This window comes from Dendrobates tinctorius, unplaced genomic scaffold (genome assembly GCF_039654945.1).
Source record: "Dendrobates tinctorius isolate UK_male_01 unplaced genomic scaffold, ASM3965494v1 ptg000095l, whole genome shotgun sequence".
Lineage (NCBI taxonomy): Eukaryota > Metazoa > Chordata > Amphibia > Anura > Dendrobatidae > Dendrobates > Dendrobates tinctorius.
In genome coordinates, this window is record NW_027361763.1 from 12,425,148 (window position 1) to 12,452,785 (window position 27,638).

A 27,638-nucleotide genomic window follows, 5' to 3' on the forward strand; every position below is an offset into this window, starting at 1 on the left:
GAGAGAGAGAAAAAAGAAAACAGAGAGAGCGAGAAAGAAAGGGGAAAGAAAGAAAGAACAGTGAGAGACAAAGACAGAACAGAGAGAGACAGAGAAAGAACAGAGAGAGAAAGAAAGAACAGAGAGAAAGAGAGGAAAGAAAAAGAAAGAAAGAGGGGAAGAAAGAACAGAGAGAGAAAAAAGAAAGATTAGAGAGAGAAAGAACAGAGAGAGAAAGAAAGAACAGAGAGAGAAAGAAAATGAGGGAAAGACAGAACAGAGAATGAAAGAACAGAGAAAGAAAGAAAAAGAGAGAAAGAAATAAAGAAAGATTCTACAAAGATACTATAGCAGCCCGGCTCCCATTGTAGTGCCCACCTGAGCCTCCCGGTGCAGGACCTATCATGATCCGCTCACATGGCCGGCATCCCCGATTCCAAGGCGATCCTGCTGTCTGCGCTGTCGGAGGAGGACATGGTGATGGAATTGAAGCATTCCTGGTTCCGTCACAATCTCCTCAAGAAATTCTCATTTCCGGTCAGCTTCCAGCACATCACTTCAGGTGGAACGTCATGTGTGTGTTTTAAAATGCTCCTCGGGGCTCCGCCGTGTACTCCTGTGTCCGTGGGAAAAGCCCGCTTCATATGCCTTGTACACACTTGGCTCCGCTCCGTACATCCCGTACACATATGGCTCCACTCCATACACACGGCTCCACTCCGTCCACCTCGTACACGCGCGGCTCCTCTCCGTACACCTCGTACACGCGCGGCTCCGCTCCGTACACCTCATACACTCACGGCTCCACTCCGTACACCTCGTACACTCACGGCTCCGCTCCGTACACCTCGTACACTCACGGCTCTGCTCCGTACACCTCGTACACACTGCTCCGCTCCGTACACCTCGTACACACGGCTCCGCTCCGTACACCTCGTACACACGGCTCCGCTCCGTACACCTCGTACACTCACGGCTCCGCTCCGTACACCTCGTACACTCACGGCTCCGCTCCGTACACCTCGTACACACTGCTCCGCTCCGTACACCTCGTACACACGGCTCCGCTCCGTACACCTCGTACACACTGCTCCGCTCCGTACACCTCGTACACACGGCTCCGCTCCGTACACCTCGTACACTCACGGCTCCGCTCCGTACACCTCGTACACACGTGGCTCCTCTCCGTACACCTCGTACACACAGCTCCGCTCCGTACACCTCGTACACTCACGGCTCCTCTCCGTACACCTCGTACACACACGGCTCCGCTCCGTACACCTTGTACACGCGTGGCTCCTCTCCGTACACCTCGTACACACAGCTCCGCTCCGTACACCTCGTACACTCACGGCTCCGCTCCGTACACCTCGTACACACACAGCTCTGCTACATCCACACTGTAAATCCTGACCCCACACATACATACCTCAACCAGCACCATGACAACAGCAAAGCAGAGTCTTGCAGACGGTAGAGGCAAGGCTGAGCGCACAGGACCTGTGATGAGGTCACAGGAGGGGCGGAGTCAGGGGTGACATGATCGGGGGTCTGGACAAAGGCTCCTGCTGATCATGTGACCCCCTGACTCCTCCCCTCCTGTGACCTCATCACAGGCAAGCGAGTGCGACGCTGTGAGTGGCTGCGGGGGGGAGGGGGTCTCATGCTAAGGCGAGGATGGGGGGGGCGTGGCGTCTTATCTCCCTGCAGTGCGGGAGGAACTTTGAAACTATCACCGCCATGCCCGCAGAGGGCCGGCGGCAGGAGCAACAGTGGCCGCAGCAGCTGGCAAGCGGCCAGATGACGGCCCACGTGACAGCGGCCCAGCGGGAAAATGCCCGGTTGGTTATATTGCCAATCCGGGCCTGTGTAGGCCCCTCCCGGGCGTGCTGCCAGTTCAGCCTCCACAAGGCCTCCTGCCTCAGCTGCAAACATTGAGTCAGCTGGGCAATCTCCTCCTCCAGCTGCCGTCAATTCAGCGTAGAAGCAGGGTCCGAGCCTTCAGCCATGGCGCCGGGGAGATCCAGCTCAACCTCCCCGCGCTCCGCAGGCCTCCTTCCCTCTTCTTCCATCATGGCTTCTGGCGATCTTCTCCCTCCTGTCTCGGCTTCTTTCCCGCCACTGGCTTCCGCTCCTCCCTCTGGGGACGGCGTCTTTTTCCAACTCCTCCATACCAAGCCAGTGTACGAACCCCTCGGAGGGTGGGCCAAGTTGCTGTCGCATAGAAGTTTAGGCAGGGGAGGCCCAGGACAGTCCGCACTCTTTTCTTAGGACCACCCATATGATCACGCCCTTCTTCTCCAGGCTGTCGGCCATTTTTAGTATTCATTTCACAGTCTATCAAATTGGGTCTTCTGCACATTCTCAAAAGTTTTAAGTCCAACAAATCTTAGGCACACAGAACCCGATGGCATCGGGTCTCGTCATCCTGTTCGTGACACCAGGAGTGCCCGGCCAGGGCTATCGGGGTACTCGGCACCGGGCCCGTTGATCTCAATGGGAGTTGTCACGGAAGCTGTGACCTGGTCCGTGGCCCTGGGGCTCCATGGCAAAAGGGGGTGAAAGAACAATGAAATAGAATTGATGAATAGTTCGTGACGCCACCTGTGGTGTTCGGCAAGGGAGATGTTAAGCCGACGCTGCATGCAGATCCTCTGGGACTGGTGATGTGTGGCAGCCAAGATGGTGAAGCTCCCCACAGGTGGAGCTGTATCCCAGGGCAGTGTAGATGTAGGGGTAGCTGAGAGGCGCAGGCAGTGTAGAAGCTGGTACCCAGATGTAGCGGTACCAAGTGTGTTGGCGCAGGAATGAGTGGAGGACACCAGGGCTTGTAGTTCCAAAGCTTTACTAACAGTCTGTAGTGCACACAGGTGCCTGCCTCCGTGCTGTGTCCTCCGGGTCAGGGACTCAGTCGACCTCCAGGCAAGATAGGACGCTCCCTTCCAACACTCCACCAACATGTGCCTTTCTGAATGTCTCCTCTTATAGCGCCTTTAAGTGTGAAGATCTCCTAGTACTGAGTTACACTGGAGTTCCTCCTGACAGATGTTCCCAAGAACTGTACTCGTATGGCAGACAGCTGTAGCCTGCTTCGGGGACTCCTTACTCCTGAGTCCCGGCTCACTATCAATGTTGCTGTTGTGCCCCCAAGTCTTAGATGGGAGTAGTGCATTTACAGCCCACTACTCCACCGGTGTCTGCTGCAGAACCATTAGTGTCCATACAACCTCGGGGACCGGGCCCCGGCCTTGCGCTTAGAACTTCTAGGCAGGGTTCTTCCTCTAACCTACGTCCTCTGTTCCCTTTTACTCCTACGTTCCGTACTAGACTTTCCTTCTTATGGAAGATCAGGTTTCTGTTCAAGGTCTTTCTCTTTCTTTCCTTTCCCGTGCCAGCAGACCCAGGTCACTGGGGTCCGCTGCAGCACCTCCTTCCTCCATCCCTCTCCCAGGGATCTTCTCTCCTCTCTCACTAACCTCGAACTGACTGACTGAAATTCTAAACCTTCCCGCTCTTTTATGTATTCTAAACTCCACCCGCCTCCCAGCACGTTTCGTGTTCCAAGCAGGGAGCCGCAATGTGGCTTTGCTGAACTACTGTGTTGTGTGGGATGCGAGTGTTGGAGCGTGGTCAGGAGCCTCCAACTCACCTGGATGGTGGGGTACCACACCTCAGGAGGAGGTGCAGTACCTCTGTGGCAACTGAACCCTCAGGGGCGCCACAGCTTTGCTTGGATTTGAGCGTATAATAAAAATATGGAAAACTGTGTAGTGTTTTATTTCATTAAAATACCTTTTTGTGGCCGTGTCTTTTTTCTAACCCTTTCATACTATAGGATTAATAATGGATAGACGTCTTATTGACGCCTCTCCATTATTAACCGGGCTTAATGTCACCTTACAATCAAAGGTGACATTAACCCCTTATTACCCCATATGCCACCGCTACACGGCAGTGAGATGAGAGAGGCTAAGCGCCGGAATTTCTGGATCAGCTGCGGGCTGGTATTTGTAGCCAGGGGAGGGTCCAATATCCATGGCCCCTTCCTAGGCTATGAATATCAGCCCGCAGCTGTCTGCGTAGCCTTTCTGGCTATAAAATATAGGGGAACCCTATGTCATTTTTTTGGGGGGTCCCCCTATTTTAATAGCCAGTAAAGGCTATGCAGACAGCTGCGGGCTGATATTCATAGCCTGGAGAGGAGCCATGGGTATTACCCCCTTCCCAGGCTACAAATATTGGCCCCCAGACGTCGGCTTTCCCACTCTGGCGCAGAAAATTGCGCGGGAGCCCACATCCTTTTTTTTTTTTTTTGGGGGGGGGGCACTTTGGGGGGTGGGCACCCACCCCGGGGGCACCCACCCCACCCGGGGATACCTTGTTTTAATAGCCAGATAGATATATATACAGTATATACACTCACTGGCCACTTTATTAGGTACACCATGCTAGTAACGGGTTGGACCCCCTTTTGCCTTCAGAACTGCCTCAATTCTTCGTGGCAGAGATTCAACAAGGTGCTGGAAGCATTCCTCAGAGATTTTGGACCATATTGACATGATGGCATCACACAGTTGGCGCAGATTTGTCGGCTGCACATCCCTGATGCGAATCTCCCGTTCCACCACATCCCAAAGATGCTCTATTGGATTGAGATCTGGTGACTGAGGAGGCCATTTGAGTACAGTAAACTCATTGTCATGTTCAAGAAACCAATCTGAGATGATTCAAGCTTTATGACATGGCGCATTATCCTGCTGAAAGTAGCCATCAGATGTTGGGTACATTGTGGTCATAAAGGGATGGACATGGTCAGCAACAATACTCAGGTAGGCTGTGGCGTTGCAACGATGCTCAATTGGTACCAAGGGGCCCAAAGAGTGCCCAGAAAAAATTCCCCACACCATGACACCACCACCACCAGCCTGAACCGTTGATACAAGGCAGGATGGATCCATGCTTTCATGTTGTTTACGCCAAATTCTGACCCTACCATCCGAATGTCGCAGCAGAAATCGAGACTCATCAGACCAGGCAACGTTTTTCCAATCTTCTACTGTCCAATTTCGATGAGCTTGTGCAAATTGTAGCCTCAGTTTCCTGTTCTTAGCTGAGAGGAGTGGTACCCAGTGTGGTCTTCTGCTGCTGTAGCCCATCTGCCTCAAAGTTCGACGCACTGTGCGTTCAGAGATGCTCTTCTGCCTACCTTGGTTGTAACGGGTGGCAATTTGAGTCACTGTTGCCTTTCTATCAGCTCGAACCAGTCTGCCCATTCTCCTCTGACCTCTGGCATCAACAAGGCATTTCCGGCCACAGAACTGCCGCTCACTGGATTTTTTTTCTTTTTCGGACCATTCTCTGTAAACCCTAGAGATGGTTGTGCGTGAAAATCCCAGTAGATCCGCAGTTTCTGAAATTCTCAGACCAGCCCTTCTGGCACCAACAATCATGCCACGTTCAAAGGCACTCAAATCACCTTTCTTCCCCATACTGATGCTCGGTTTGAACTGCAGGAGATTGTCTTGACCATGTCTACATGCCTAAATGCACTGAGTTGCCGCCATGTGATTGTCTGATTAGAAATTAAGTCTTAACACACAGTTGGACAGGTGTACCTAATAAAGTGGCCAGTGAGTGTATATATCTATAGATACATAAATATATCTATAGATACATAGATATATCTATAGATAGATATGTCTATGTATTTATCTATAGATATGTCTATCTATCTTTCTATCTATCTATAGATCTATCTATCTATCTATGTGTGTAATGTAGTGTGGGTTGGACAAATGTTAAAGAGGAGCTTGGACCAGAAATGACATCACAAATCATTTTTTAATTGCTAAATAATATATCTTTATTTAGCTTACAAAAAACGCATACAAATCCGCATGAAAAAAAACGCATCAAAAATGCAGGAGACCTGCCAGCGATCTCAGGTGCAGATTTTACCTGCGTCAAATCCTGATGCAGTCCTGACCGTGGAAACATACCCTAAGGCTATGTGCACACGTTGCAGAAATGCTGCGGAAATGTCCGCAGCATTGCCGCAGCTCCCCGCTGCGGGTAGATCGCATGCAGAATTCGTATGCGTTTTCCCACAAAACACTAGCGGTTTGCAGGCATTTTTAGCTTGCAGAATGTTTGCGCATTCCAAGTGATCTGAAGCATGGAAAAGTGATTGACAGGTGGGTCACACACAAGCACAGCGCTTGACAAGTGTGACCAACTTTTTACTATTATGCCCATGCAGCATCAATTGTAAAAGATAAGATGTTAAAAATAATAAAAAATAATCAAAAAAATTAATAAATATGGTTATTTTCACCTCCCGGCGGCCCCCGGTCTCCTCCGCGGCGCTCCCGGCATCTTCCGATACCAGGGATGCCTTCCGTGAAGGACCTTTGTGGCGTCATCTCGGGTGATTCGTGCAAAGCATCCCTGGGATCGGAAGATGCCGGGAGCACCGCCGCGGAGGAGATTGGGGGCCGCCGGGAGGTGAAAATAACCATATTTATTAATTTTTTTGATTATTTTTTATTATTTTTAACATCCTATCTTTTACTACTGATGCTGTCAATCACTTATACAAGCGATGCTACAGATCACTTGGAAAGCGCTAGCATTCTGCAAGCTAAATACGCTTGTGTTTTGCAGGAAAACGCATGCGAATTCTGCATGCGTTTTACCAGCTGCAGGGAGTTGCTGAAATTTCCGCAGCATTTCTGAACGTGTGCACATAGCCTAATTAGCGGTTTTTAAGCATTTCCACTGCGGAAAAAACGCTTCAAAAACGCAACGTGGGTCCACGACTATAGTCCTGGCCGACCCTTACAGCTCCGCCCACATATTGGTAATAGCTCCGCCCACATACCGCCCATTGCCAGACTACTCCGAGCGCAGCTCACGCGCTTAGGACTAGGTAAGTTCTGACTCCGCCCACTCATCTCTGGATTGGATCACACGTAGCGCCTGGACACGCCTATATTAGATTGACAACCTCTCCTGCCTCCGCCTCCACATCGCGTTTCCCTCAAGCTCCGCCCATTTACTGGCATTTTCCAGCCTCCCACTTGCTGGCAAGACGCCGGACTTCTGACGTCAGCCAAGAATTAACCCCGCCTTCTAGCTTGGCAGAGCTGTGACATTGGCTGCGTCATCAGTGTGCGCCTGTGGATTGCGTCTCTCCTACCAGTGCATGGACAGGCGGTGATCAGAGGAGAGCGGAGCGGGTATGTCATAGTCGCCAGCCTGTACCGGTGTAGACGGGAGGTTCGGCTCCGATGTAGTCATATACTGGGTCTTGTAACGGCGACCAATGAGAGCTCAGCTTTGATTTTCCCAAAGCGGATTTGGAGATGAGAGCTGCTCTCTGATTGGTGGTGTAGAGCTGCGTGGTCTATGGCCGCCTGTCCTTCCTCACAGAGCCGGTCATTATAGAAACCTGTGGGAAGTGACATTGTGTTGGATTTTCACCCTGATTAGCGCAGTTTTCAATTTCCCTGTTGAGCAGACACTGATCATCCTCCCCCGGTGTACGGCCGCCATGTATCGCCCTCTGTCCCCCATCATTATTGATGGGTGATACTTTATCATCGCCCCATTTGTTTGATCTGAGATCCGTGATATTAGAGGGGGTTTCCACGTCGGACAGATTGTCAGGGTTCAGAATCAAACACAAAGTGATTCTCTCTTCCCCGTCCCTTTCTTGGCGCCTTTTTGTGTTCCCCCCCTCGCTACTTTCTGTTTCCTGTTCTCTCTGACTGCTCGGACAATCGGTAGTGAGCTGTGTGATTGGCTGCAGCGGTCACATGAACCTGGGTCCGAACTTCTACACTGCAGGGGTAATAACAGATCGGCCGGGCCTCTCCCTGAGGGTCGCTGCTGCATTACTGTTCACGTCTGATGACTTCACCAGGGTGAGCAGACCATCGCTGACTGACTGCAGCCGCTGACTGACTGCAGCCGTGGTCGTTCTTCCCGCCTACTTGTTTCCCATCCGTCTCTATGAAGCCAGAGATGTCAATCAAAGAATAAGGGATGGAGGGAAAACAAGCAGTGAAGGGGTGTCTATATGAATGGAGGATCGAGCGGCGGGGCTTAGTCATTCTTTGCTGAAAAAGTCCCTTTACAATAATTTTTGGTCCTTCTCCTGTGTATGTTGTTTCCTTCTCCCGTCAGTTGGTGATTGTTTGCAGCGGTGGTTGTTTCTAGATTATGGTGGAGAATGGATGGATCTAGATGGAGGGTAAATCCGGGGGTTTCCAGAACTGAGATATAGCACAGGTCATCCGTATCAGAAGGTGGGTGACGGGTGTCGGGCCTCCGTCAATCAGCTATTTGCGGCTGCCGACTGTACAGCACAGCTCCATATATCACATAGTGGCCATTCTCAGGTACTGCAGCTTGGCTCCAATTGAAGTGACTGTAATCTGGGCTGCAGTACTGAGCGCGGCCACTAGACAGTGGACTGTTTCCCATCTCTGTATACTTTCGGCCAGTGCGTATTACAGCTGATCGGTGGAGGTGCCGGGTGTCGGATGCCCATGGTGTGATGGTGATGACCTATCCTGCATTAAGTTGTCCGAGGTACAATATTTTTACTTCTTGCGATACTTTTCTTGGATGTTTCATTGACCCCCTTTAATGCCTGCTATCATGAAATGAGTGGACGCTAGCCGCCTGGAGTATCTTTCCGTAGACGGAAGGCTTCGCGCCAGCTGTCCACGCACTTCCCGGCCTCTTAGCTCTTGTGGATTTTTCTTCCATCTGATTTGCTTTTCTGTGCATCGCTATATATCAGGAAGACACTTATCTTCATTCTCCGTCTACCCCTTTTTTCAGTACTCTTCCAATTTGGTTCCTCAAGACCCATGGCCTCTGCACTACGTCGAGGATTTCAAGGAGTCATTTTCCGCGCGGCTTCATTTTCATCTTTCACTCGATGGCCAAGCGTTCATACTACAGATACTCGTGGGAGAATCGCTATTCAGCCCAAGTCTCATTACAAGAAAGTCTGCAGCAATGCTGGAGACCTTGCCGATTCCAAAAGACCCTCCAACTACCCCACAGCGGCTGAGAAGGGGCAACTGCAACGTCACTACCAGCGGCATAAAAATGCAACCGGTCGGCCGAGAATTAAAAAGTTGGACTTGCCGTCACATACCCGAGAAAACCTGTCTGAGAAATTTGCAAAAACTTATAGGAAAAGCAGAAATGAGGACGTTTACGATGATGTGGAATCGTACAATAGCATGGCTGATCCGAGGGTCTTCCAACAGAGTAGAGCAGAGTACAAGTCTCTGTGCTACAGCCCCGGACATACTGTGCAAGCATCCAAGGCAGAAGGCAAAACCCTTCTACAGGACGTGGCTTGTAACCACCTTTCTCCTGCAGAAATTTCAGATTTTTGGGAAAAACTAAGTTGTGTCCCTGAAGTCCATATGGGCGGACTAAAATCCAATAAACTTTTTGAGAAATTATGTGGCCGCAGCGTTGAAGCCCTACAGCTCTACAGTCATCAGGAGCTCATCCGTATCCTTGGAGCCTTCGTCCGACTCAAAATTCCCACAAATCATCCCATGCTGAAAGCCTACGAAAAAGAGTTTAGTGGCCGGGTTTGGTACCTGTCTACTAATGAGTTACTTTTGGTGGCAGATATGTGGAGATGCCTCTCGTTCAGCGTCCCGAAGTTTTTGGACATAATGTACAGTTATATGTACTTGCGTTGTTTGAACCTAACTTTAGCTCAGGCCATCCAGTTAATATACATCATCGGTGAAGGGAGACGAGCCCCTGAAGACTTGATGGAGAAACTCGAGGCCTTGATCTTGAGATATCTCCAGACCATCAACCTAGAAGAAATCGGAACGGTTTGTCTAGGCTTTTTTAAGACTGGTCATGGGTTATCGGAGTATCTAATGAGAAAATTTGGTGATCTGATCGTAGACAACATCAACGACATAAGCAACTATTCTTTAGTCAACGTCCTTAAAATGTTCCGCTTCACCCGCGTTGACCATGTGGAGTTTTTTAGGCAGGTTGGAAAGGTGGCCAGTCAACGCATACCCAGCATGGGCATTCAGGGCATCATGCATGTTACCCTGTCTTTCGCCTCAATGCATATTCTGGATGAAGATCTCATGAACACAGTCGCCTCAGTCATTCCGGATCGAGTAGGCTACTGTAGGAGCAAAGACATTGCCAAGTTGCTCTGGTCTTTTGGCATCTTGACCTATAATCCACCCAACGCCGACATTTTCTTCTCCGTTTTAATTCAAGAAATCTACAAAAATCTGGAAGAATTTCAGAGCTTTCCTGAACACTTCTTGACTTGTCTGATGGCCCTCGCTTTCTGTCAGAGGTTCCCACTGGATCTAATCAAGGTGGCCCTAAGCGAAGCGTTCATCATTCAGTCATCTAAAATAAGCCTGTTCGAACTGAAGAAGGATCTCTTCACCTTAGCCGGTAGTGTAGAGATCGAATGCCCAGAATACATCGGGGAAACCATCTCCCCTGAGCTACGCCAAGAAGTTACCAAAATGATTCTAAATTTCTCCAAACTGGACATCTACGTGAAGGCAGAGGCACAAGAAGCGGCCTCAATGTTAGAAACCTTGTTGGGAGGTCCTGAGTTTGTAAAGCACCACATGATCTTGCCTCATACTCGATCAAAAGACTTGGAGGTCCACTTTGATATCAACAGCAAACCCATCCCGATAACTGAAAGTATTGTCAAAGCTGAGCAATTGAAGAAGAAACCCATTGGCGTCCAAGTCACCGATGACCTCGTGAACCAATTACTGAATAAAAACTTGAACCCTCTTCCTGACGATACTCAGGACGGTCCAAAAATTAAAGATTCCGCCAGAATCACTGAAGACCTCTTGTCCCAGTTGACCACAAGAAGGAATCTTGATAAGAAACCTGTTGCTGAGGTTATTAAGCTGGCCCTTCAGGTCACCAACCGGAATCACTATTGCTATGGTCAGAAACGGCTCTTGGGTCTCCATGACATGAAAAGGAGGCAACTGCAGAAGTTGGGTTACGTGGTGGTGGAGCTGCCGTACTGGGAGTGGTATCCTCTAACCAAATGCTCCCAATCGGAAAAACTTTCATATCTACATTACAAAGTGTTCGAGTCACTGGACCGAGCGAGGTGACGGACGACTGGATCTGTAGTGGTGACCACTGATCATCACAATCATTTCATTGCCCCCATTTTTTTTATTCACGAGAAGTAATAAAGTCGTGACACAAGGAAATGATATCTCCAGCCCTGTCCTCCATGCTGTTTACTGTGAATAAAAAAAGATAGGGGATTTGTTTTTGTCTGTGTAGTGTCAGATTTATTGTTTTGTACAGATTGAATTCGTGTTGGGTTTTTAGGTGCATTTAATTTGCAAAGTAAAAAAAAAAGTTTCTTTGGAGAGGAAGAAGTTAAAATAGCAAATATTTTATATAAGCATATTATCTGATAATGTGTGCAAACTGTAAAGTGCTGCGGAATATGTTAGCACTATATAAAAATAAAAGATTATTATCTCCTCCCTCCCGCCCTCCTTCTTACACCTCCTCCTCCGTCTTCTTCCCTTCCCCCTCCTCCGTCTTCTTCCCTTCCCCCTCCTCCGTCTTCTTCCCTTCCCCCCGCTTGCGCGTTCCTCGTCCTCCTCGTCGTCCTCCTCCGCCTTGCTCCTCGGCCTTTCCGCCTCTCTCGCTCCTCGGCCTTTCCGCCTCTCTCGCTCCTCGGCCTTTCCGCCTCTCTCTTGCTCCTCGGCCTTCCCTTCCCCCTCCTCGGTTGTTGTTTTGTTAGTATTATCTCAGTCCAGAAAATCCTGTTAGACTGATATTTAAAGAACCTGAATGTCTAATATTCTGGATTATTGGGCTTCAGGAAGAAATATTGTTATATATGAATGTATGTGTGTATCACCAACCAATCATGAAGCATCTTTCATTTCACCATAGCTGTTTAAAAGAAGCTGAGCTGTGTTTGGGTGTTATGGGCAACGGTTTTCCTTTCAACCAATCACTAAGCATCTTTTATTTCACCAGAGCTGTTTAATGGATGAAAGCTGAGCTGTGATTGGTTGCCATTAGCAACAATTTTCCCACTCCACAACACCTCAGCAGACACTGACCGGGTGGGAGAAATCTAGCATCCCCGGAAACATAAGCTCCCAGCCATTGTCTGCCCCCAGAAAGGAGCAGAGAGCACATGACAGAAATGAATCCCCCATATCCCTATCACACATCCGCCCCTCCCGTGCCCATATACCCATCACACAACCTCCATCCCGTTGGCACATCTTCCCTTTTAAAGGGATCTCCGGTATGGAAGTTAGGGCAAATTACTCAGCGCTCTGATTGTAACCACAGGCTTCTATTAAAGGGATCATTGGTATGGAAGTCAGGGCAATTCCACTCAGCTCTGTGGTTCTGACTCCAGGCCTCTTGACGGGATGATGTGGGATATTAGGGGTAGTAGTCCGGTGGCTCTGGCTGACGGGATGATGAGGGATATTAGGGGTAGTAGTCCGGTGGCTCTGGCTGACGGGATGATGTGGGATATTAGGGGTAGTAGTCCGGTGGCTCTGGCTGACGGGATGATGAGGGATATTAGGGGTAGTAGTCCGGTGGCTCTGGCTGACGGGATGATGAGGCATATTAGGGGTAGTAGTCCGGTGGCTCTGGCTGACGGGATGATGTGGGATATTAGGGGTAGTAGTCCGGTGGCTCTGGCTGACGGGATGATGTGGGATATTAGTGGTAGTCCGGAGGCTCTGGCTGACGGGATGATGTGGGATATTAGGGGTAGTAGTCCGGTGGCTCTGGCTGACGGGATGATGTGGGATATTAGGGGGAGTAGTCCGGTGGCTCTGGCTGACGGGATGATGTGGGATATTAGGGGTAATTGTCCGGTGGCTCTGGCTGACGGGATGATGTGGGATATTAGGGGTAGTAGTCCGGTGGCTCTGGCTGACGGGATGATGTGGGATATTAGGGGTAGTAGTCCGGCGGCTCTGACTGGATGATGTGGGATATTAGGGGTAGTAGTCCGGTGGCTCTGGCTGACGGGATGATGTGGGATATTAGGGGTAGTAGTCCGGTGGCTCTGGCTGATGGGATGATGTGGGATATTAGGGGTAGTAGTCCGGTGGCTCTGGCTGATGGGATGATGTGGGATATTAGGGGTAGTTTTCCGGTGGCTCTGGCTGACGGGATGATGTGGGATATTAGAGGTAGTTGTCCGGTGATTCTGGCTGACGGGATGATGTGGGATATTAGGGGTAGTAGTCCGGTGGCTCTGGCTGACGGGATGATGTGGGATATTAGAGGTAGTTGTCCGGTGATTCTGGCTGACGGGATGATGTGGGATATTAGGGGTAGTAGTCCGGCGGCTCTGACTGGATGATGTGGGATATTAGGGGTAGTAGTCCGGTGGCTCTGGCTGACGGGATGATGTGGGATATTAGGGGTAGTAGTCCGGTGGCTCTGGCTGACGGGATGATGTGGGATATTAGGGGTAGTAGTCCGGTGGCTCTGGCTGACGGGATGATGTGGGATATTAGGGGTAGTAGTCCGGTGGCTCTGGCTGGATGATGTGGGATATTAGTGGTAGTAGTCCGGTGGCTCTGACTGGATGATGTGGGATATTAGGGGTAGTGGTCCGGTGGCTCTGACTGGATGATTTGGGGGTTAGCAGAACCAAATCAGTTCTTCCAGTGACCACCCATTTTTACCCCTCGATTTTTATTTATTTTTTTATTTTTGCTGTGGTTCTGCAGGTAATGTGTGCGACCCTGTGATCATATCTATGTAGATGGGCTGCTACTATTGCTGCGGTTCTCAGTGGTCTCCTGGGGCGTGATATTGGGGGACATTAGGGAACGCACAGATAATAAAGATAAATGCCTGTATTTTGTTTTGGGTTTTGACCATTTAAGTCTAAATTTTAATTTTGCAATTAATTGATATCTGCTCTAATTTTAAGTAACAATAAAGATGCAAAAAATTCCAAAAACTACATAACCAAAAAGTAGTAATGTCACTAGGAATCGTAAAAAGAAAAATCTCCTACAGATTTCTCTGTTGTAAGATTTGAAAGCACAAAGTCTCCTGAAAGGTTAGAGGGAACGCAGAGCAATCATTGGAGATGGTGGACCGGGGTGCCGCGGTTTTACTGCGTCCTTGGAGAATCTGGGATTTGGGTCTTGCTGTTTCCAAAAATGACCAGCAGGTGGCGATGTCGGTCTTCATAACAGATCCCGGCTTGTTGCTCCTTGTGATGGCCGATCTGTGTGACACATATGCTAGGTCCAGGCGTCAGTCATGATGGCACTATGGTAAATTATAGGATGGCTGCTGTAGTTCAGCAGAGTGGAGCCGTTATGAAAATATTGAAAGGTTTGTGTTGACCTTTATGGCGCCGTCTTGCATATGCTACATAGGGAGATCAGCATTGCCGTACACAATGTTTTCTGCCACTCTTTTGAAATCTCTTTTTAATTAATCCAGTGCCCACCGTCTATCACTGACCCCCTATCCCGGCTATCATCACAGTACCCTAACCCACAGCCTGTGATTGAACATTAACCATCTGATCTCCTAGGTGTTGCTGCGCGGAAACCTGACACTATTGCGCCAAGATGGTCGTAAATCTCTGCCTTCCTCAGTTCAAGCCACGGGTGTCTTGCAACAAGGTAACGTTTTCTAATTATTAAAGGCTAAAGATAATTGCATCGATGGCTTTAAATTTCTTAGCGAAACAGCAAGTTTTTCAGTACACGACTAGGTTTCTCATGCCTCCTAGTCCAACCACACCACCAGCTCTGATTGGCAGCTTTCTGTCAATATGCAATGTACACAGAGAGCTGGTGTGGGCGGGATAATGCAGAGCTCAGCATTCTGAGCACTGCTAGATCTGTAGCAAAGAAAACTGTGATTGTATCAAATTGACAGCAAGCAGCCCCGTAAGTGGTACATTTCTGGAATCGGGGTCTCTGCCCCTACATCATGCTGCTCTCTGATTACATAGTAAAACCCGGTGATAAATTTCCCCCAACTTGACAACAACTAGGCAATGCATTTCAGATAGCTGGGACTCGGCACCAATCTCCTGAACGTGGCACTTTTATCCCCTTTATAATGGAAAGACATTGTGCATGGTTGGCCCATTTCCTATGGGGCTGCTGAAGAAAACCAAATACAGCTCTCCGGAAGTCCCGAAAGGAAGAGTCGGTGGAGCTTGCACTCCATAATAGTATAAAATGCCCCGTTCTGTAAGCGATGGGGTTCTTGGTGGTCGGACACCCTTCAATCTCACCGAAAAAGCCTATCCTCAAGATAGATGATGACTTTTTCCAAGCAGAACACCCCTTTTATAGCTCATAGATGAATAGTCAGAGATACTAGGACAACTGCTGACCTGAGAGCAGCATGATGCAGGGGCTGAAACCCGGACTCCAGCGATGTGCTGCTTGCTGTCATTCTGCAAAGCTCAGAATGCTTATCTCTGTAAAATCCTGCCCCCCGTCACTGATTGGTAATTTTCTTGCGTACACTCTGCGTAGTCAGCAAGCTGCCAATCGGTAGTGGAGGCGGGGTTACACATAGTAGAAGGGCAACATGGCATGAGACACCTAGTTCTCTAGTGATAATCTCCTGCTGATAAAACACTGATGTTATAAATTCAACACATAGCCTAGTAAGTGACACATCGCTGGGATCAGGGTCTCTGCCCCTACGTTCCATGGAGATTCCACATTGGCTCCATACAGAATCCCCCGTCGCTTCCCTTTTTTTCTTTTTTTTTCTTTTTTTTTACCCCAAAGTTCAGATTTCAAAAACAATCATGGAAAAATCCACATTTTAGATAGAGAAATGTCAGTCCGATGCAAAGAATAGACCATGACATGTCTCCTCTGTTCTTAGATCAGCGCTGATGGATACGAAGTGGAAAATCTGGTCTCCGAAGATCTGTCGAAAAGGAACCGTGGCTTTCGCTGTGAATATTTCATTAAGCCTCCGATACACATCACCTTCTCCTTCCCCTTTAATCTAGATATATGTAGGATTAATATTGACACCTCGTCGGGGGGGCACCAGCACTTTTCAGGAATGGATATATATACAGCTACCTCCACCAACAAAATGTCTAGTACTAACCATGAGGTGAGCCAGCCGGCTTTGGTCGGCCAGGCATCGGACAAAGAAGTCTTTGCTTTGGTGGGGAAAGTTGTGCTAAAAAATCAAAGCAAGGCTACTTTCAATAACCGGGGCTTCAAGCCTAGGCACCCGTTCCATCAGACCGATAACGTGATGTCCTACCATGGCTCGTCTTGCCAAGATCTGTGGAACAAGGGGCTGCACTCACTAAGTAACGTTAGCCACCTGAAAATCTGCATAACGCATGTGGCCGGGGGGACGCCTTGTAGTATAAAGAGGGTGGAGGTGTGGGGGCAGCCGGCAAAGACTTGCGCTAAGGAACTGGTGGAGAGTGTTTACCAAATCGCTTGCCTGAGTCTTCCCCATGGCTTTGGACAGCAGCGTCCGGCATCGCCAATGGAAAGCAACTCGGAAAACACACAGCACAGCCTGAGCGAGCTCACCAATATTCTCCAAGATGTCCCCGAGGAGTTCCTGGACCCAATCACACTGGAGATCATGACTTTCCCCATAGTCCTTCCATCGGGGAAAGTCATCGACCAAAGCACACTTGACAAATGCAACCAAAGTGAAGCGTCGTGGGGCAGGATGCCAAGTGACCCGTTTACAGGTGTGCCGTACACTGCGCACTCCCAGCCTCTCCCACATCCTTCACTCAAAGCGAGGATAGACTACTTCCTCCTACAGCACAATATTCCTGGCTCCAACCTCCTGGGAAGAGCGCTAGTCGGCGCCCCAGTGACTGCTTCCGCCATCACTTTGTCCTCCATGAAGAGGAAAGTGGAGTGGATGGAGGATTCGGCCAACGATGGCGATAAGGTAGACACCTACTTTTCAGCAGTGAGTGGCCTCTCGTCTACCTCAGAGATCGGAACGAAAAAGATGAAGACGGAGAATGACAGTCACACGTCACAGATGGATTGCTCCAATTCAGGTATTCCTAACACTGGCTATTTCTAAAGGGTAAAGTTAGGATCAGTCATCGATACCTGAATGGGGGAGGTGCGACACTTGTCATCCTCACCGAGCAGCTGGTTTCCGTCAACTGTGTAGTGGCCGTGGCGCTGTGCTGCAGATCCAGTGTTATTCATTCATTGTGCAGGTCCTGGCCACAGCCACTATACAGTTACCGGAGCTGTGCTGTTCTGTTCCGGAACTGATCACATCCGGGATGATCTTCAGGGGTGCTGGGTGTTGTACCCCCACCAATTTGATATCCTAGACCCTCAATATAAAAGTACTGGACCCTTTAAGAAAACTGCCAACTGGCTTAGGGAAACTAATAGCACATGCAATGCTCCATGGGAAATTAAATATGCTAATAGGAAGAGAACAAGGACTCTAGCACCTCCAATTGGAAGTAGAAATCCTAGAAGACAATATCCACTCTTTTTAATGAATCTTTGTAACATGACATGTGAATATAACGCCAAACCAGATCCTCCATTTGTCTACAGGTCTTACATCGTTCTTACCTGTCAGTATAAAGTATGGTTGTGTAGGAGAGGACAATAACTCACCATACAGTTCCAGATATACCGGCCTTTTATATTTAGTACTAAATTTTTATAGTCACCAGTTCCTCAGGGGCGTGTCATTAACCTTCTCTGCTTTATTACCCAGTGAACACCGCCCTTTTGTTAAGCGCATACAAAGTAGCAATAAATTAAAATATCTGGACCCAGCTTCGGACTGGGGCACCTTGGGCCCACCAGAGAAAATCATTCTTGGGGCCCGCTATGTAGCTACATAGAAATAAATACAAGACAACCAATTGTGTGGTAAAACACGCTAATATCAGGGTATAATATAAGGTAGTACATGTATTAATTATGTAGCAGTGGTTGGAGTAGAATCATAGAGGGGTAGCCCCCTCATAGAATATAATGCAGCCCCCTCTCATAGAATATAATGCAGCACCCCACAAAATATAATGCAACCCCCTCATAAGGTATAACTCATTCCTCACCATAGAATATAATGTAGCACCTTCATAGGGTATAATGCAGCCTCTCCCCATAGAGTATACTGTAGCCCCCTCATAGGGGATAATGCTGCCCCCCTCATATAGTATAATGTAGTCTCCTGAGAGAATAATGCAGCCCCACCACAGAATATAATGCATGCAGCCCCCCCATAAAGTATAATGTAGTCCCTCTCCACCCCATCATTGTCCTCATCACCACCTCCATCATTGCCTTCTCCCCACCACCTCAATCATTGCCTCCTCCCCCACCACCATCATTGTCCATTTCATCACCTCCATCATTGTCTCCCCCCACAACAATCATTGTCCATCACCTCCATTATTGCCTCCCCCCACCATCATTGTCCATCACCTCCATCATTGCCTTCTCCCATCTCCATCATTGGCCATCACCTCCATTATTGCCTCCCCCAACCAATATCATTGTCCTTCCCCACCACCCCAAACATACAAAAGCCGGCAGCTTTCTGTCTGAGACAGCACGCTGGATGATGACGTCATCCAGCTGGGCTTTCTCAGACAGGAAGCGCCGGGCAGGAAGCAGGACGCCGGGATGTGCTGCGAGAGGTGAGTGGTGCTGTGCTTTGTGCCTGCGTGTATGTGGTGCGGTGCTTTGTGTGTGTGTGTGTTGCGGTGGTGGGGCTTTATATGCGGGCAGTGTTTGCTGCAGCCTGCGGCTAACGCTGCCCCCTATTAAAGAGAAATGGTATTCACGCCTCTCCACGCCCATAGGGGAGTTGAGAAGCGTGAATATTCATTTCGCTTTAGCAGCGAGGACAGGATCCTGTCTCCAGCTGCTGCTGCGCTTGCACAGGGCAGGCCCCCTTGACTCAGGGGCCCCATTGCCACTGGCTGGGGGCCCTTGCAGCAGTGAGGGCCCTAGGCAGCTGCTGGCCAGTATGCTAGCAGGTGTCAGTGCCTGGGCCCACCGGAGAATCCTCCGGTGGGTCAGTCTGAGCCTGTCTGGACCTATATGGCATTTAACAAAAAAAAAAATGTGCAGAAAACTCTGGGGGGTCAGCAGGAATAAAATAAGAGCAAAAATGGCCATTTCTGACCTGTGATAGGTCCCCTCTAAGGACAAACTTTGACCGATCTATCCTCTGTCGAAGGCTTCTCACCCAGCCAACCATACACCTATATTTTGCACTGATGAGACAGTTGTGTGAAGATGGCAGACTTCTTGTTCTGGAGAAAATTCTGGTCCGGCTTTATTTCCTTATTCATGTGAAATGAAGGATCTTTAAACGGTCGATAAGTGGCGCTAGAGACCCTGCTCCTCTTTTCCTCTGTGAGGAGACTTTTCGACACAGGAGAAAGTTGGCCAGTGTCCAGTGCTGTGAGAGAAGGTGACTAGCTGCTCATTTCAGTAGTGAACGATAATGCTTTGTCAACACTGGAACATGCCAACACAGAAAACTTTCTCCTGTGTCGAGAAGAAGCTGAAAATGGCACTGTCCCGAGGTGGGACCACCATTAAATCTGACCACTGGAGCATCTTCATCAGTTAGTACAGCATCTAAACTTTATTTTTGTTGACTGAACAGCCCTATTGAAGTTCTCAGAAGTACTGATTATCTTATTGGCCAGGTTTTCTGAGATAAGCAGGCTCCCCTGGATCCTTATGAGTGATTCCTAGGTGCCCCGTATATTCAGCCACAACATCCACATAGGTGATCAGTGTCAACAAGGTCTCCATGATGACAGAATTTAGGAATGGGCATGTTGTCCTTACAGACAGTAGTACAGTCATGGCCAAAAGTTTTGAGAATGACACAAATATTATATTTTCACATGATCTGCTGGCCTCTGGTTTTTATGTGTTTGTCAGATGTTTATATAAAGTGGTCTCAGTGAGAGCACTTTATATATTTTTTTCTACTGGCTAACACGGTACCAAACCACTTTTTTCGTTTTGTCAGATGTTTTTATCACATACAGAAATATAATTGCAATCATATTATGAGTAACAAAAGGTTATATTGACAGTTAGAATGAGTTAATGCAGCAAGTCAATATTTGCAGTGTTGACCCTTCTTCTTCAGGACCTCAGCAATTCTCCCTGGCATGCTCTCAATCAACTTCTGGATCAAATCCTGACTGATAGCAGTCCATTCTTGCAAAATCAATGCTTTTATTTTGTCTGAATTTGAAGGTTTTTGTTTGTCCACCCGTCTCTTGATGATTGACCACAAGTTCTCAATGGGATTAAGATCTGGGGAGTTTCCAGGCCATGGTCCCAAAATCTCTGTTTTGTTCCCTGAGCCATTTAGTTATCACCTTTGCTTTATGGCAAGGTGCTCCATCATGTTGAAAAAGGCATTGTTAATCGCCAAACTGCTCTTGGACAGTTGGGAGAAGTTGCTCTTGGAGGACATTCTGGTACCATTCTTTATTCATGGCTGTGTTTTTAGGCAAGACTGAGAGAGCCCATTCCCTTGGCTGAGAAGCAACCCCACACATGAATGGTTTCAGGATGCTTGACAGTTGGCATGAGACAAGACTGGTGGTAGTGCTCACCTGGTCTTCTCCGAATAAGCCGTTTTCCAGATGTCCCAAACAATCGAAAAGGGGATTCATCAGAGAAAATGACTTTACCCCAGTCCTCAGCAGTCCACTCCCTGTACCTCTTGCAGAATATCAGTCTGTCCATGATGTTTTTTCTGGAGAGAAGTGGCTTCTTTGCTGCCCTCCTTGAGACCAGGCCTTGCTCCAAGAGTCTCCGCCTCACAGTGCGTGCAGATGCACTCACACCTGCCTGCTGCCATTCCTGAGCAAGCTCTGCACTGCTGGTAGCCCGATCCCGCAGCTGAAACACTTTTAAGAGACGGTCCTGGCGCTTGCTGGTCTTTCTTGGGCGCCCTGGAGCCTTTTTGGCAACGGGAACCTCTCTCCTTGAAGTTCTTGATGATGCGATAGATTGTTGACTGAGGTGCAATCTTTCTAGCTGCGATACTCTTCCCTGTTAGGCCATTTTTGTGCAGTGCAATGATGACTGCACGTGTTTCTTTAGAGATAACCATGGTTAACAGAAGAGAAACAATGATGCCAAGCACCAGCCTCCTTTTAAAGTGTCCAGTGGTGTCATTCTTACTTAATCATGACAGATTGATCTCCAGCCCTGTCCTCATCAACACCCACATCTGTGTTAATGGAGCAATCACTGAAACGATGTTAGCAGGTCCTTTTAAGGCAGGGCTGCAATGATGTTGAAATGTGTTTTGGGGGATAAAGTTCATTTTCTAGGCAAATATTGACTTTGCAAGTAATTGCTGTTAAGCTGATCACTCTTTATAACATTCTGGAGTATATGCAAATTGCCATTAGAAAAAATGAAGCAGTAGACTTTGTAAAAATTAATATTTGTGTCATTCTCAAAACTTTTGGCCATGACTGTAGTATCAGGGTTTGGGCCTGAATTGTCAAGGCTTGTTGAGGTTTGCGATTTGTTTTATGATTTTCGTTTGCCCACAGAGTCAATAACCCATGAGCAGAGACTGACACAAAGTCTGGACCAGGCTCTCACCTCAGCCCTGGGCTCCATGCCCTCGTACACAGCAAGATTTATGAAGAGTCAACAGCAAGGATTTCACATGGAGAGTGCTGGAAGCTCACCCTGGACCACAGCCTCAACCTTCACCGGTATTGTCCTAGGGAAGAGCACTTCTGGCAATAATCTGTATATTGAGCTATGCAGGGAGGACGCGCATCGTGTCTACACTGCATCTCCTGCCCCTCATGTAAGATGGTCCTCCTTATATCCATGGGGCCCTAATGTACAACTAATGGGGGCACCCATCGCCACCACCTTGGTACTCCTGTGAAACAGGATGGTCTTCTTTAGAGAACTTGCTTTTTTATTGTATTCAATACCAGCAGTACAAGTATTGTAATATATAGAACAAGAGATCAAACAATCACAAGACTAAAAAAAAAAGTTAATTTTTAAAAATGTTAAACACAAATATAAAAGTTTGATTCTGCTTCAGCTTACAAATGTAAAAAAATAGATATAAAAATAAATAATTAATTCATAAGAATATATGCTGGGAAAAAAAACTGCATGTCTTTTAAAAATGCAATACCTTACACAGGTCTGTCCATGGGGTAACAATTAAAATTTACAGGTCTGAAAATTAGACTACTCAAGCAAATTTTTTTTATTTATTTTTCTTTATTTCACAAATTTAAATGTTCTTAAGCCACTAAAATGTAACAGTCTGTACAAGTTTAGGAGTCACCGTAATTGTACTGACCTGGAGAATCCCGTCACCTTGTCACACAAATTGCTATAAAAGCGAAACCTCCCCAAAAAAGTCAAAATTGCATGTTATTTTGGGCCATGTAACCAAACTTTGAACTTTTTTTTTCTTGTTTTTCACTGTTATGTGGTGAAATGATGTCAAAACTACAACTCGTTCTCCAAAAATCAAGTCTTTGTACGGCTTTGTGCGTCTCTCGGACTCTCCCTCTCTCCTCCTCCTCCCTCTCTCCTCCTCCTCCCTCTCTCCTCCTCCTCCCTCCTCCTCCTCCACCTCTCCCCCTGCATTGGGCCTCCCCCCGGAACTTTGGACTTTTGCGACGGGCCTCCCCCGGAACTTTGGACTTTTGCGACGGGCCTCCCCCGGAACTTTGGACTTTTGCGACGGGCCTCCCCCGGAACTTTGGACTTTTGCGACGGGCCTCCCCCGGAACTTTGGACTTTTGCGACGGGCCTCCCCCGGAACTGCGGATTTTTTGCGACGGGATTCCATCCGGTAGAAGTCCGTGTTCAGCATTTAGCGCCGGAAATGGTCCAGTATGAACCCTGAACTTTTAAATTTGGGTTCTCTCATCTCTAAATAAATGAAGTTGTGACTCATGGGAAAAAGAAAAGCAAAGAAAAAAATATCTTTGCAAAAACTAAAGTTTTTAATCGGCGTCACTGATGAAGACTTAAGTCAGTTCAACCTATTAACCCCGTCAACGAGAACAGATTAATATGTATGAATGACGTCCATGTTGGGTTGGTCCTGCAAATTGTAAAAATACAAGTCTCGGTAATTAATAAGCGATATCCCGGCCTCTTCTCTAAGAGCATTTTACTGGCTGTGACCCCCTTAGATGCCGCAGGTATCTTATTGCCGCAAGATCCTCTTTCTCCCCCACTCTTCAATTCGATCCAAAGACCAAATAAAGATGCATGTCAGCGTTACGCCAACCAATTAACCCTACGTTATGATTTTGAGTGAGCAACTTCATTGAAGTCGGGTCTAAAATATAAAGTAAAAAAAAAAATGTTTTTAATAGAGATGTAACGATATTAAAAATCACAAAACTCTTCTTTTCCACATTAGAAAAAAATGTAAAGAAAATAAATATTGCTGGGTCCACAAAGATCCAAAAATATAAGTTATCAGAAAGCAGTAAAAAAAAGCACAAGAAAAAATTATTTTATACATAAAAAAACTAAAGTTCCCAGAATATTACAAATAAAAAGTGACAGCTCTTTACCCTCACAAAAAACAAAAAAAAAACAACCTAAGCCCTGATATAACTGTTGATTAAGAAGAAAAGTGGCTAAAAAGTTTTTTTGGAGGGCCAAAGACATTAAAAATAAATTAATTGGTGAAAAACAAAGAATTTCCACTTCCTGAAGGCCCACAATAGGCCACGGATTTATCACTCCTGATGTTCCCACCGCACCTTCCCTCGCAGGTATTGCTGACATTGCAGGATCAGGGGGTGTCCGGGAGGGGTCCCCAATATTGGTGATTGTATTCATCGTCTTTACATAAAGGGGGGATTCTTTGTGTATTTGCCTTTGGACGTTGGGTTTCAGTAATGATTTTGTGTGTGTGGGATCTCTCTTCCGCAGAGCATGCAAGGAGCGGCGTGGATCAAGGCTGCGCATCATGTCTGAGGACATTTTCAGCTTATTGTAAGACTGAACCCATTTACCAGCTTTCCTGCAGCCACCTGATGTGTCGCCCTTGCCTGGCCGAAACGCAAAAGGCGTTTTCCGTCGTCTGCAGGAATTGCAATCGGACCGTCGCCACTCGTGACGTGCTGAGGGTCCACCTGTAGACGGCACCCAAACCAGAGGAGCCAATCACGTTCAGCTTCCTTCCGGGGTATAACGCTTAGATGGGACACAACCTTTGCTGCTAATCTCTACAGACTTGTGCATATTTATTTAGAAAGGTCATATTAGGAGGTTTAGCCGGAGCCTCGGCCTCTCTGCTCTCTCATAGCTGTGCTAGCCCAAAAAAAAGAAAAACTAGTTTTTGTGTTTACAATGGGATTCCACAATGGATGCCTGATGGGAACCTGATTTTGAAATTAAGTGCAATTGTGTATCGTGATCCTCATGCTTTCATTCCTTGGTGCCTGGTATGTTCCCCGCGTGGTTCCAGTAATTACTGGCCTCTTACCGCCATCTGTTGTGCCCTGCTGGTCTCTTAAGCATTTCCTTAGTAATAAAATGGCCTTACTCAGGCACCCCCTGTGCACAGACCGACCCCGTCTTCCTTCAGTTGACTAATGTGGATATTAAATTGGCGCCAAATGTGTTAAAGGAACGGCGCTTCCTCCATATATTTGCACTTCCTGTCACATGACATCAGTACAATTTGCAATATGGCCGTCTTTAGTCTAGAATTATTAATCTCAGGCACCTGTTCAAGGTCTCAGATCCAATTCTAGAGCCAATCTGTCTACATCATAGCAACCATCTTAAAGATGTTCTCTAGCGTCAGTAGGATGACCGTCTTTGTGGTCGATGCGGAGCAGCGATGTAGAATGTTTTCTTAAATGGTTATCGTCATGTCTTCAGGAGGGATCACTCCTGACCTGAGGCTTCCTGCTTGCTAGGAGCAATTCGCTTCTCAGCGATTGACTGTCTGGACCAGTGGCTTTGTCTCTACAGCTCCGGAGGAGCGATGATGCTCCAGAGCAGCACTTGCAGCCTTTATAGCAAAGAGCTTGCGAGTGCTGCGTTTATTGCCTAGAAGAACACTTCTCTGCAGCAGTGGCTTGTAGTCCTGGCACCGAGCAGTAAGCAAAATACCGTCATTAAAAATCCATCCACTCTCCAGAACTGAGACGATTTTTAATAAGTAAATTGCAAAGCTTACCCATTTATGATGACGTGACAACCCCTTCAGTAGGACAGAGTCCTATACGAAGAGTGTAGATGCTATATCGTAGCAGATCTTGCCTTGGCCATTCTTATTGTCCATATATTTGCTAGGTTATTCCCCCTTTTCCTTATAAACACAGTTTTTTTTAATAACTAAACTCCACCCCGGTTGGGAAAAATGCAGAAATTTGGAAATTGTACAATTTTTAAAATGGAACGTCAAAAATTTCATTCTACACCATTGACTTACTGGAGGCCATCAGTGCAAAATGATACAATAACTGGTTACGGTCCTTTTTTTTTATTGCCGAAAGGGGACCTACAATTTCTTCAGAGACCTTCGAACACTTGTACACGACCCTCACTGTGCTGTAATTCTGAGACGGTGGCTGTGAATGTGCGATAATTCTAACCTCTTTACGTGAAGTGTTTTTGCAGTACGTCAGTTTTGTTCCATGGGCCATTCCGTAAGTCTAGGTCCTCTTTGCCGACTGTGGTAACACTGTGCAGATTGATGTTTTGTGTCATGATTTACTTTTTACCAAAAGTATTATCGATGCCCAACTTAGGAAAAGATCTATTTCTTAGCCTTTTGTTTATTGGTTCAAAACTTGACTGAAGTTTGGTAAAATTACGCATTGTCGAAACCCATCGTGGAGAGAAATGTGTTTTTTACCGTCATACAATAATGCAGAGAGGAGTCATTTAAAAAAAACATAATCTCTTTCCGTATAGACTGTCAGATTATGAGAGCATCCATTTTTGGAGAAGTGGGTATCATTGTCATGTCTCCTTCATTTATATATTCACGTTCTGCCAAGATGAGCGTGGCCGGGTTCAGTTCACATTTTGGTGCCTGATTGTGGCTCTGTTGGCTTCAGTCTGAATATCCGAAATGCAGGGTTTTGCCCTACCCCCCCCCATTATACATTCAGTGGAATGAGACAAATGGAGCCCAAATTATGAAATGTTTGTCCACTGTTTTCCAGCTATGTCCATTTCAGCGGAAAAAAATAATGTAGACTACGCCGTTATTGTCACCAGTAAAACGGATTCGGACCCCATTTGTCTTATTGAATTGATTGGCTCTGATGGAGGGAAAGAAGAAGCCATGAAAGGGCAGCCGGGCGCATTGGTAAAGAAGAAGCCATGAAAGGGCAGCCGGGCGCATTGGTAAAGAAGAAGCCATGAAAGGGCAGCCGGGCGCATTGGTAAAGAAGAAGCCATGAAAGGGCAGCCGGGCGCATTGGTAAAGAAGAAGCCATGAAAGGGCAGCCGGGCGCATTGGTAAAGAAGAAGCCATGAAAGGGCAGCCACTTGCATTGTGACCCGAGCCTTGGGGTGAATTCTATTTTTGTTGCTGTTTTTTTCAAAAATGTGTTCTACTAAATTGCTTTTTTTTTTTTTCTTGGTGCCAAAAACATGGACTTCTACAAGCCCTAAACCAATCAATTAGGAGAGTTGTGTAAAATCTGCGCCATGCTAATTCTACTCCTTGTTGTAGGAAATCTTGCTATTTCTGTCCATTGCCTAAGGTTACATGCAGTTCCGGCTATCTCTTGTAATGTGAATGTTTACAGATCTCTCCATGTTCTTATTGTCTTTTTTGAAACCTAAGGTCACACTCATCGATTTTACATGGCTATAAGCTCAGCGGGTCTTAAGTAAAGTTCCCAGATGTGTTTTTCAGGATATGTGATGGAACCGAAATTGCCTGTTTCTTGTGCCTTTGTGTAAGTTATACTGTAAAATTTCAAGCCAATGTCAACACGGGCCAAATACTTTCACAAGCACCTTCTCGTCTTGCCACAATCTGAATAATCTTACGTACGGGTGTATAATCTGTGTAAGAACATGTAGGACGTTCTTTGGATAACAACTGCTCGATGTAATGTATGGCGCATTAAAGATTTGCTAAAATTTGTTATTGTGGTTTTGCTTTATTTGCTTTAAAATTATTTTCTTTTGCTTTGGATGAAGGGCATGTGCCACCACTTGCCTTATTTTCGTCTACTAAACCAGTCCTTCGCTTGTGGTTCACCTAAGTCTTTCGACCCAACTTTTGAAAGTGTCTACTACCAAACGGTGACTATGCTGCAGTAATCACCAGACTGAACAGTACGGCCTTGTTTTTTTTAGCTTTTTATTTCTTTATTATTTTAAATAGGGAATACCATGCAACAGCAACAAATGACAGGGGAAAAATTGCAATCTGATCTAAACCTTTCATCCCAACTCTGATAATCCCCGATTGTCGTAAAGAAAAAAAAGAGAAGTCTTTCATAGTGATTGACAAGTAAACTCAAGCTAACAAGAGCCTAAATCATTCTATACTTAGGAGGATAACATAATGTCATGTCCGATCTTTCAAAAATGACT

The 27,638-nt window shown here is 47.0% G+C and overlaps 2 protein-coding genes across 3 annotated transcripts; both read left to right on the forward strand.

The window, feature by feature from the left end:
* The first annotated feature begins 7,080 nt into the window (after positions 1-7,080).
* Positions 7,081-27,182, forward strand: UBOX5 (U-box domain containing 5). Of its 2 annotated transcripts, none has more exons than XM_073586741.1 (5): positions 7,081-7,217; positions 14,597-14,687; positions 15,919-17,086; positions 21,614-21,781; positions 23,997-27,182. In XM_073586741.1, the coding sequence occupies exons 2-5, from the start codon at positions 14,634-14,636 to the stop codon at positions 24,203-24,205; spliced, it is 1,599 nt and encodes a 532-aa protein (XP_073442842.1). In that variant the 5' UTR covers positions 7,081-7,217; positions 14,597-14,633; the 3' UTR covers positions 24,206-27,182. The 2 variants fall into 2 exon arrangements, with proteins under 2 accessions (XP_073442842.1, XP_073442843.1); XM_073586742.1 differs by lacking the exon at positions 7,081-7,217 and adding an exon at positions 7,886-7,904.
* Positions 7,082-11,535, forward strand: FASTKD5 (FAST kinase domains 5). Its single transcript, XM_073586740.1, has 2 exons — positions 7,082-7,217; positions 8,830-11,535. The coding sequence occupies exon 2, from the start codon at positions 8,859-8,861 to the stop codon at positions 11,145-11,147; it is 2,289 nt and encodes a 762-aa protein (XP_073442841.1). The 5' UTR covers positions 7,082-7,217; positions 8,830-8,858; the 3' UTR covers positions 11,148-11,535.
* Positions 27,183-27,638: the final 456 nt, after the last annotated feature.

Excerpts from the sequence above, each read along its gene's own strand:
- FASTKD5 (XM_073586740.1), top strand. The coding sequence starts at position 8,859 with ATGGCCTCTGCACTACGTCGAGGATTTCAAGGAGTCATTTTCCGCGCG.
- UBOX5 (XM_073586741.1), top strand. The coding sequence starts at position 14,634 with ATGGTCGTAAATCTCTGCCTTCCTCAGTTCAAGCCACGGGTGTCTTGC. Across the intron at positions 14,688-15,918 it reads CACGGGTGTCTTGCAACAAG|ATCAGCGCTGATGGATACGA; the intron begins GTAACGTTTTCT and ends CTCTGTTCTTAG. Across the intron at positions 17,087-21,613 it reads GATGGATTGCTCCAATTCAG|AGTCAATAACCCATGAGCAG; the intron begins GTATTCCTAACA and ends GTTTGCCCACAG.